This window comes from Garra rufa, chromosome 20, assembly GCF_049309525.1.
Source record: "Garra rufa chromosome 20, GarRuf1.0, whole genome shotgun sequence".
NCBI lineage: Eukaryota > Metazoa > Chordata > Actinopteri > Cypriniformes > Cyprinidae > Garra > Garra rufa.
This window is the reverse complement of record NC_133380.1, coordinates 4,837,425-4,848,958: the sequence shown is the minus strand read 5'-3', so window position 1 is coordinate 4,848,958 and position 11,534 is coordinate 4,837,425. Positions and strand designations below refer to the sequence as shown.

The following is an 11,534-nucleotide window of genomic DNA, read 5'->3' as shown; positions in this document are numbered from 1 at the left end:
AAATCAAACCAAACAATCAAAGCCAGCCCTCTTTTCCATTTCATACATGTTTAAAGAAACGGCTCTTTTTATGACCGATGACTCACTCTTCTTGCGTGTCTGTTTTCAGCAGCAGATGTACATCGCCCAGGTCCTGCAGGACCCAAACTCGGATGAGACCGGAGCGGGCAGCGACGACGGTCAGGGGTCCTCGCAGGACGAGGAAATGATAAACGCCGGGAACAGCCTGAACGAGGCCGACTTCCAGTCCGGAGAGGACAGTCTCATCGCCAACGAGGTCCACCAGTAACCACAGCCGGGACGCCAGAGAGGATGAAAGACCGTTTCGTCCCTGTTGAACGCTGTGAAAAGAATTTACAGGATGTTTGTTGGCTCGAAAAAACATCAGCACCTTAGAAACCCACGTCTGCCAAAACACTCAGACTGTACATAAGCACACGCTCCAACGCTTAAAAACCATTTCGCACCCGTGCATGAACGCCCCGCCGACTGGAATTGAAATCATGTCGATTGCGAGACTTTCCAGGATTTCCCTTTTCGCAGAATTCCTAGTTTGTTTCGATCTCAGGAAACGGATGAGAAAACGTCCTGATATTGAAAAAGTTGCGCTCTTTCTCTTATGGTTTCGCCTTAACAGCGATAGCATTCCCTTGTCGACGCTCGCTTTCTCTTGTTCTTTGCCTCTAGCAAACATCTGGCTTTCCAAAGGAAACGTGCAAAAGCGAGAGCATTTCGTCAGAATTCAGCTTGAGATTTGCCGTTTTAGTCTGAACAAACTGCGTTCACTGTACAGTATTCAGCCAGAAAAACAAGACTTGACACTCCTGTCGCCGCCATTGAAACGACTACAACAATGGCATTCTTGAATTATTGCGCTCTAATCCGAACTTGTCCCCAATGTACAGTATATCCACAGACTTGCCGTGTGTTTGTGTCGTCACCTGAATGACCCATATTATTTTTTGTTTTGGTATTTTTAATGCTATTTTTGCCTTTAACGGATGTGTTTGTATGCCTGCAACGGAATACTAACGTCCTCGTTTTCGTCCTCGTAGCGCAGTAGAAACCGCTCGCCGTTTATAACGTGACCTTACGGACTAGCGATGGAGAGAATCTGCTATTCGGGACGTTTGAGAAGATTCGTGGTTAAAGAGTTGACCCAAAAATGAAACTTGGCCCATTATTTACTCACCCTCCAGGCGTCCTAGATGTATATGACTTTCTTTCTTCCTTTTCTTTTTTTTTTGGATCAAATTGGAGTTATATTAAAGTAGTAGTTCACTTTCAGAGCACAAATTTACAGATAATGCACTCACCCACTTGTGTCATCCAAGATGTTCATGTCTTTCTTTCTGCAGTCGTAAAGAAATGGTGGTTTTTGAGGAAAACATTTCAGGATTTCTCTACATATAATGGACTTCTATGGTGCCCCCGAGTTTGAACTTTCAAAATGCAGTTTAAATGGAGCTTCAAATGATCCCAGCCGAGGAGGAAGGGTCTTATCTAGCAAAACGATCTGTTAGTTTCTAAAAACATTTACAACTTATATATTTTGTTTAATCTTAAACGCTCGTCTTGCGGAGCTAGACAAGATGAGCATCTGAGGTTAAAAAGTATATACATTTTTTTTTTTTTTTTTTTTTTTTTTTTAGGAAATAACCCATCATTTTGCTAAATAAAACCCTTCTTTCTTCATCTGTGATCAATTTAGAGCCCTTTGAAGCTGCATTTTGGAAGATCAAACTCGGGGGCACCATAGAAGTCCATTATATGGACTTTTTACCCAAAAAACATAATTTCTTTACCACTGAACGAAGAAAGACTTTGATGAGAAGGGGGTGAGAACATTATCTGTAAAATTGTTTTGTACTGAAAGTGAACTACTCCTTTAAAAATGATCCATTTCCAAGCTTTGGAATGATATGGGTGGGTGTTTTCTTCATCAGTCCAAAACAAGTCCAATAAAGTGCATCTATCCATAATAAAAAGTAGAGGTGCATAAAGGCCTCCTGTAGCGAATCAATGCATTTTTTGTTAGAAAAATAGCCATATTTAAAACATAATGCGCCTGTGCGTCTCATGAAAACCAGTGTTTGTTCACAGGAGCAAAGGAAGCAAAGGAAAACCAGTCTATATTGAAATCCTCTGACATTTTTCTTTACAAATCTTGTATTATAAGTGATTATGATGTTTTAAAAATTTATTTTTTTTCTTACCAAAATGCATTGATTCGCCACTGGAGGCCCCCTTTTTAGCCATGTGAGACACTTTTTATTCTGGGTGGATGCACTTTATTGGACTTGTTTTGAACTGATGAAGAGAAACACCCATCTATGCCATTCTAAAGCTTGGAAATGCCAGGATAAATTTTACTATAACTCTGGATTTGTCTGAACATACGGAAGTCGTATACACTTAGGATGCTTGGAGGGTGAGTAAATAATAGGTTAATTTTCACTTTTGGGTGAACCTACTTTAAACTCTAACCAAATGCATTTGATTGGTAAACTGCCATTTTAGATGTTAGAAACCACATCCTGTTGGTCTGGAATAGTGTGAATGAGGATGGCTAGTGAAAAACAGGCTCTTGTTTGGTGCCTGCTTTTGTACAAGATCTGGCGTGGGAAATGCGTTTAATTATGAACTACTGAGTTAGTTTTTTTTCTAGTTGTGTAGTTAAACCGGGTTGAGATCAGTCTAATCCAAGTACTAATATTATGAGAAATGTAGCCGTCACTGACGATACACAGGAGTAACAAACAACACTGCTTCTGTTTTAGTGAGCTAGATGAGGAAAATAATATAGGCTAATATTGAAAAACCACTATTGAAGACTCACTAGAGATCTGATCTGGTTGCAACAAACCCTAAGTTGAGATAACCCTTAATGAAGTGAAGAAATATCATGTTTAACTTGTAACCGGTCTTCATTAGATCCATCTTAAAGAAAAATTATTAAAAAAAAAGATGTAGTTGAGATTGAGAAATTGAGCATTGCATCACTTGCTTACCGATGGATCATCTGGAGTGAATGGGTGCCGTCAGAATGAGAGTCCAAACAGCTGATAAAAACATCACAATAATCACAAAGTAATCCACACCACTCCAGTCCATCAGTTAACATCCTGAAAAGCCAAAAGCTGCATGTTCGTAAGAAAGAAATCCATTATTAAGACATTTTTAACTAAAATACCAGTCCATAATCCATAATAACACTTCCTGCATTGAAAAAGTGGTTTGGTCTGAATCAGGCAAGAAATCTGCACAGGTCAAGCACAGTTCACAAGCCAAAAACAGTCTGAAATGGCTCTAAACAGATTTGTGGGTAGATTTTGACTTTTTCACTAGAGGAAGCATTTGTATTTTAGTTAAAAGTGTTTTAATAATGGATTTGTTTCTTATAAACACACAGCTTTTGGCTTCACAAGATGTTAACTGATGGACTGGAGTGGTGTGGATTACTTGTGGATTATTGTGATGTTTTTATCAGCTGTTTGGACTCTCATTCTGACGGCACCCATTCACTCCAGAGGATCCATTGGTGAGCATGTGATGCAATGCTACATTTCTCCAAATCTGATGAAGAAACAAACTCATCTTGGATGACCTGAGTAGATTCTAAGCAAATTGGGTGAACAATTCCTTAATAAATCCATCAAAAACTGATGGAAATCACTGAGAGAGAGGTTTTAGTGAGCTACATCAGGAAAATAATATAGGCTTATATTGAAAAACCACTATTAAAGACTCACTAGAGATCTGATCCGGTTGCAAATAACCCTAAGGTGAGATAACCCTTAATGAAGTGAAGAAATATCATGTTTAACTTGAAGGTTTATTGCAACCGTTCTCCATTTGATCCATCTTAAAGAAAAGGTTGCAAATGTGCTGCCGATTTAGTCATTCTCACAACATTCAAGATGTAGATGAGTTTGTTTCTTCATCAGATTTGGAGAAATGCAGCGTTGCATTACTTGCTCACCGATGGATCCTCTGGAGCGAATGGGTGCCGTCAGAATGAGAGTCCAAACAGCTGATCAAAACATCACAATAATCCACACCACTCCAGTCCATCAGTTAACATCTGAGAAGAGAAAAGATGTAAAGATGTGTGTTTGTAAGAAAATAGTCTATCATTAAGATGTTTTTAACTTGAAACCATTGCCAAAATATCCATAAGTCCATAATCCACAATATCGCTTCTTCCAGTGAAAAAGTGGTGTGGTCTGAATCAGGAGAGAAATCTGCACAGATTTCATCGTTTGCAAGCCAAAACAGTCCAAAAACAGCTACTAAACAGATTTGTGGGTAGATTTTGATGTGAGAGACAACAGGAGGAAGCGTTATTATGGATTGTGGACTCGTATTTTTAGTTAAAATGTCTTCATGATGTGTTTTTTTTCCCTATAAACACGTTTTTTGGCTTCACAAGATGTTAACTGATGGACTGGAGTGGTGTGGATTATTGAGATGTTTTTATCAGCTGTTTGGACTCTCATTCTGACGGCACCCATTCACTCCAGAGGATCCATTGGTGAGCAAGTGACGCAATGCTACATTTCTCCAAATCTGATGAAGAAAAAACTCATCTTGGACGACCTGAGTAGAATCTAAGCAAATTGGGTGAACGATTCCTTAATTAATCGCAGGAAATCCCAGACTGAAAGGTTTCTATAGGCTGTTTACAGGAGCCAATCATGTTTTAAAGTGGCATATTGTCAACATAAAACAGAAACCCATTTGTTTTCTTGCAGAAAACTGACCTTTAAGTGATTAAACACGCATGTCAATAACATTTTGCAGTACATTAGTACACAAGCAAAATAAATTGAGTGTAAATCTAACAAACAAGTGAAAGATTCTGTTTCACGAATGAATTTGTTCTTTAGTGAAGGTCCGTAATTAGTATTATTATTCCAGTATTTCATGTTTTCATACCTGCTGCTGCACATAATTCCTCTAGATTGATGTGCTGGATTGTTTTCTTTCAATTATCAGCCTAAAATTACATTTGCAGTAGTTTTGTGACCCAAAAAAGATCAGAGCGACACTCCTGAAAGTGTTACATCGTGTGAAAATGATGTTCATAAGCTGATGGCAGATATTGTCTGATGTCTGTTTGCTGTGAGTTTTGCACTGATGGTTTTAATTTTTTGTTTCGTTTCTGTTACTGTATCCTAAAAAAGTTAATAACTGGAGACTGGATGAATCTAAGGACGATCTGTTACTGGTTTGGCTCATGAACACGCAATATACTAGATTGATTCAGCAAATAACTGGCACAAAGTGACTTGAGAAATGAAATCGAACAGCCTCAGGTGTTCTTTTATTTTCCAAACGATAAAAATGTTTACATCTGTGTGTTTTCCTTGTTCGTCATCTGTCATTTTTACTTGTTTTCCTTCGGGATTTCACGTTTCTTGTCGATGAAGACACAAATGGTAACCTATGAAAGCTGTAGCTTTGTGCGTAGTTTGGTTCAGAGGATGTAGCTACAAGCTGGAGATACTGACGACAATTTGTGTCTTGGAGATCATCGATGATGATTGGTGTGTGTGTGTGAATATTCTGTGATGAACGTGAATATGAACGTGAGCACAAGATATTGAAAAGCACGCTTTGTATATCCAAAGGAAGGTCATTTCTGGTTCTGTCCTGTTTTTAGGGCCCCCTCACCCGCTTCTTATTGAGTTAATGAAGTGAAGTCTCTTCAGCATTTGGCAGTGAAGTAAAGAGCGGTGCGGGTATTTTTGTAAAAACTTGTACAAGAAACTGTTTGGAGATGCAAATGTCCAGCCTGTCGAAGTATTTGATACCAGTAATGTATTAAAGATTTGTTTAAGCTAGCTGTTGCTCAATGGGTTTTTAATATATCATGATTTTTCATTTTGTTTTATAAGCTAACCATTTAAGTTACGCAGTGCGCCGTGTCTTTTAGAACGAAAACACTGGAGATGCAATTTTGCGCAGGGGAATGCGAGCTGTGCGTTATGCAAGAATGAATCTCTGAAAGGGGTCGAAACTTTAACAAAATGTCAACTTAAACCAGTTTCTGTTGCTCTAGTCTGCATCACTGTAGGAGACGTAGACGGACTGCTCTAGAACCTGTGTGTGATTTGTTTTGACATTTTTTCTGTCCCAAGGTCGTCCTTATGGTGAAGCATTTGTCATCTTCAGTTTCTTGATCAATAAAAGTTGGTATTCATTCTGTGCATTTGATCTGTTGTTGTTTTTGGTCACTAGAGGGCGCTGCAGCCTCACAAATAACCTCTAAAATTTTATTGGAGCAGGTAGTTTATATATATACAGTATTCGAGGTACATTACTTCAGGTGAATGGTGCAATTTCACCATGCTTTCCCAAGTTGATTAATCATATCATATCATATTAACACAGTTTTGTATTATGTTTTCCTAAATGTTGTGTAAATAGGCTAATTATGCATTGTCTGATTAAATATGCGCTCATTTACATACGTAAGGATAAAGGATAAATATTCAATTTTATTTTATAGTTATATTAGAGTAAATGTATGTATGTGTTTTACCCTTTATAGTCTATGGTTTTACCTTACAAGATCCGTTTCACCTCCAAACGTCAGGTTTGGTTAGTGATGAGAGCTTTCAAAGCACTGCTTAAAGAAGCTTCGAAACCTTTGTGAATCATTTGCTTTGAATCTGTGGTTCGGAGTACTGGAGTCACGTGATTTTCTTAAAGTGATTGAAAATACCTGCTTTTGAAGTTCCAATTTAAATTAAATGATTCGTCAACCCACTCCAAAGTTAACATCTGAATCAATTGATTCGCGACACATGCTTTGAAATTCCAATCGGAATCAAATGATTTGCAAACTGATCTTAAGTTTAATTTGAATCAAATGATTTGCGAACCGGCTCCGAACTTCCGATCTAAATCAAACAATTCACAATACGTGCTTGAAGTTCTGATCTGAATCAAATGATTCGCAAACTCGCTCTTCCGACACGTGTTCCAATCAATCAAATGATTAGGGAACCCGCTCCGAACTTCCGTTCTGAATTAAATGATTTGCGAAACCGCTCTGAACTTCTGATCTGAATCAAATGATTCGCGAGCCCACTCCAAATGTCATATCTGAATCAAATGATTCGTGAACCCGCTCCGAACTTCCGATCTGAATCAAATGATTCGCGAACCCGCTCCGAACTTCCGATCTGAATCAAATGATTCGTGAACCCACTCCGAACTTCCGATCTGAATTAAATGATTCACGAACCCACTCCGAACTTCCGATCTGAATTAAATGATTCGCGAACCCACTCCGAACTTCCGATCTGAATTAAATGATTCACGAACCCACTCCGAACTTCCGTTCTGAATTAAATGATTCGTGAACCTGCTCCAAATGTCATATCTGAATCAAATGATTTGTGAACCTGCTCCGAACTTCTGATCTGAATCAAATGATTCGCGAACCCACTCCGAACTTCCGTTCTGAATTAAATGATTCGTGAACCTGCTCCAAATGTCATATCTGAATCAAATGATTTGTGAACCTGCTCCGAACTTCTGATCTGAATCAAATGATTCGCGAACCCACTCCGAACTTCCGTTCTGAATTAAATGATTTGTGAACCTGCTCCAAATGTCATATCTGAATCAAATGATTCGCGAACCCACTCCGAACTTCCGATCTGAATCAAATGATTCGCGACATGCGCTTTGAAGTTCCGATCTGAATCAAATGATTCGCGACATGCGCTTTGAAGTTCCGATCTGAATCAAATGATTCGCGAACCCACTCCGAACTTCCGTTCTGAATTAAATGATTCGCGAGAAACCGCTCTGAACTTCCGATCTGAATCAAATGATTCGCGAACCCACTCCGAACTTCCGTTCTGAATTAAATGATTCGCGAGAAACCGCTCTGAACTTCTGATCTGAATCAAATGATTCGCGAACCCACTCCGAACTTCCGTTCTGAATTAAATGATTTGTGAACCTGCTCCAAATGTCATATCTGAATCAAATGATTCGCGAACCCACTCCGAACTTCCGATCTGAATCAAATGATTCGCGACATGCGCTTTGAAGTTCCGATCTGAATCAAATGATTCGCGACATGCGCTTTGAAGTTCCGATCTGAATCAAATGATTCGCGAACCCACTCCGAACTTCCGTTCTGAATTAAATGATTCGCGAGAAACCGCTCTGAACTTCCGATCTGAATCAAATGATTCGCAAGCCCGCTCCAAATGTCATATCTGAATCAAATGATTCGTGAACCTGCTCCGAACTTCCTATCTGAATCAAATGATTCGCAAACCTGCTCCGAACTTCCGATCTGAATCAAATGATTCGCGAACCCACTCCGAACTTCCGATCTGAATGAAATGATTCGCGAACCCACTCCGAACTTCCGATCTGAATCAAATGATTCGCGAACCCACTCCGAACTTCCGATCTGAATGAAATGATTCGCGAACCCACTCCGAACTTCCGATCTGAATCAAATGATTCGTGAACCCGCTCCGAACTTCCGATCTGAATCAAATGATTCGTGACATGCGCTTTGAAGTTCCGATCTGAATCAAATGATTCGCGAACCCGCTCCGAACTTCCGATCTGAATCAAATGATTCGCGAACCCACTCCGAACTTCCTATCTGAATCAAATGATTCGCAAACCCGTTCCGAACTTCCTATCTGAATCAAATGATTCGCGAACCCGGTCTGAACTTCCTATCTGAAACAAATGATTTGCAATCCCGATCCGAATTTACAATCTGAATAAAAAAAAATTCACGTACCTGCTCCAAACATCCGATCATAATGGAAAGATTTGCAAACCTGCTCAGAACTTCCGATATGAATCAAATGACTCCTGAAACCGCTCTGAACTTCCGATCTGAAACAAATGATTCACGAATCCGATCCAAACTTCCGATCTGAATCAAATAATTCGCGAACCCCGCTCCAAACATCCAATCTGAATCAAATGATTCACGAACTTCCGATCTGAAACAAATGAATCACAAACCCGATCCCGCTCTGGTCTGAATCAAATGATTCGTTTCGCGATTCGAGCACTTCGAAACAGTGAATCATTTTGCTAAGCAACTGACAGGATTTGGAGCAGCTCCATTTTACCCATCACTATGTGCTTTTTTAAAATCGTTACAGTCGAAGTTCAAAAATGAATGGCTATTTTAAAATGTTGTTTTTTTAGCGAACAGCTTGAAATGAATGAACGAAGTCAGTCACGAGTTTGAATCAATCGGAGCGGTCCATCCTCTTTTTGCGCCTTCAGCCATGTTTACATGACATAGCTTGCTAGTTTTCATGATTAATTGAAATAAGAGAAAAAGTATTATGTTTATTAAAAAAACAGGCTCATATTTCCTTTTCAAATTGCTTTCCACCTTGAAGACATCCATCATAAATGTACGAACATATTCAGGTGAGGTAACCGGTTTACTGCGAACCAGTAAAACACTCCATTAATATGACGAGCTGCAGCTCAAAATGCATGTAAGATAGAAACATTGCTTTATTGTCGATTTTGTACACTGTAAAAAATTTGCTGTAGTTCTGCAGCTGGTTGCCAGTAACTTACTGTAGATTTTTAATTTATGTTATTTACTGGCAACAGTTTGTTCAATGTTAAATGAACATTAAACATTAACAAGTCTTTGTCTTTACAGAATAAAACTATAAAATAACAACCTACTGCAAAGCATTCTGGGAACCAGAAACCTTCATCAACCTTTTTCTGTTTTTTTCCTTCAGATTTTGGTTCCCAGAATGCTTTGCATGAGGCTGTTATTTTAGTTTTATTCTGTAAAGATAAAGACTTGTTAATGTTTAATGTTCAATTAACTTTGAACAAACTGTTGCCAGTAAATAGCATAAATTAAAATCTACAGTAAGTTACTGGCAACCAGCTGCCAGTAATACTGTAATTTCTACAGATTTTGTTTACAGTGTAGCTTAATTCACTATATTTGAAATAGTTTGAGCACTGGAGTTACTACTTAGACGACTATTTCTAAAGTAGGTGGGAGAGGATTTGTGAATGGAGACAACTGACGCGGGCAGGTCGAATGACAATAACTACAACATGGCGACTCTCTATAAGTTGAGTATAGGAGTTTTCTATTAGTAATATTGACACTGATACGTTTCTGCTTGTGAGTTGTGCAGTTTCACCACAACTTCCCCTGTGTCTGTCTTCTGGTTTTCAGTCAGACCGCCTGAACGTCGTTTCGTTGTGACATCACAACATTTGGTTTCAACCTCAGACAGCAAATGCAGACTAATGAAACACACCACTGCAACTACCATATTCAATCAGATCCCCTCAATCATTACTCAACATCTGAGTTTGAATGAACAGGTTCATATCAGTCATTCAGGAGACAGTCATCTTTACAAAGTACCAGACAGCTACACAAAGTGCTTTTGAGGATTAAATAATGGCTTCTAATCTTCAAAAGATACTCAGAATAAATCTCAAGGTGAGTTACAGTGTGTTAAATCTGTATTAATTACACTTGAAAAGACATATTCTGACTGCAAACTCTGCTCACAATTTTTTTTTTTTTTATGTGCAGGTGTTTGAGGAACGGCATCATTGAACAATTTTGTTTTCCTCACTGGTTTGTTTTTTGGCCTCAAGTACACTGTAAAAACCTGGTTGTTACCGCATTTTCTACCTTATTTAACGTACACAATTTAGTTTTGCTGGTATAAATTATGTATTTATGTTGTGTCAATGATAAATATTTGTTTAGACTTGAATAAAACCTGTTCATTTAGACGTTATCTAAACTAGTCAAATCTCCAGATTAACTCTTAGGGGAGAGCGGGGCACAACCTAACACTTTTTGAATTTCGCGGTTTATGTAAATCCACTTGGGGTTCAGAGTACAATTTTTATCCACATTATTTTCACACGTGTCTAGTACAAATATATCGCTTTGTTTCATATTTACAGTGTATACGTTTTTCGTTATTTACCTCAAAAGAAAGGAAGTCAAACGTGACAACATGCCCCGTAGGTGGGGTACATTTTAACATCTGAGGGGTACGTTGTAACACGACCATATGACAGCTTAAAATGTTATCTGATCGAACGAAAAAAAATAATCACAAAAAACTAAAATATTTTGTCAGTAAAATACATGTGTTAACTTTTTAAAATAATGAAGTTTTTAAAAAAAATAAAAATAATCTAATTTTGGAGTTTGACAATGAACACATCGCAACAATGCTTTGAACGGCCCTGATCGCAACACACAGCTGTACAGTACAGTAGTTCAAAACAATGTGGACAAATAAATGAAACACACATAGACATTCAGAAATAACACTCCACTCCTCCAAACACAGCTCTCATAGAACACCACACACATAAACCAGCCAAAGTGCTTTACATTTCTTGAAATAATAATTTCTGAACATTAAACATTGATTGTCAGCCTTTATTCACCTGTTTCTTGTGGTTTCTTATCAAAATCCTTAGAAGTCAATAGTGTAAATTGCATCGCTAATGTC

The 11,534-nt window shown here is 38.4% G+C and overlaps 1 protein-coding gene and 1 long non-coding RNA gene across 2 annotated transcripts in view; one reads left to right on the top strand and one right to left on the bottom strand.

Annotated features, from left to right (window-relative positions):
- Positions 1-289, top strand: part of tmem63bb (transmembrane protein 63Bb) — a 40,895-nt gene extending 40,606 nt beyond the window's left edge. The window contains exon 13 of the mRNA XM_073825977.1: positions 110-289. Coding sequence (XP_073682078.1) covers positions 110-289 — 180 coding nt within the window. The remainder of the gene's footprint in view (positions 1-109) is intronic.
- The window catches only part of LOC141293907 (uncharacterized), a 13,569-nt gene extending 7,363 nt beyond the window's left edge, over positions 1-6,206 (bottom strand). The window contains exon 1 of the long non-coding RNA XR_012340840.1: positions 3,975-6,206. This is a non-coding gene — a long non-coding RNA (uncharacterized lncRNA). The remainder of the gene's footprint in view (positions 1-3,974) is intronic.
- Positions 6,207-11,534: the final 5,328 nt, after the last annotated feature.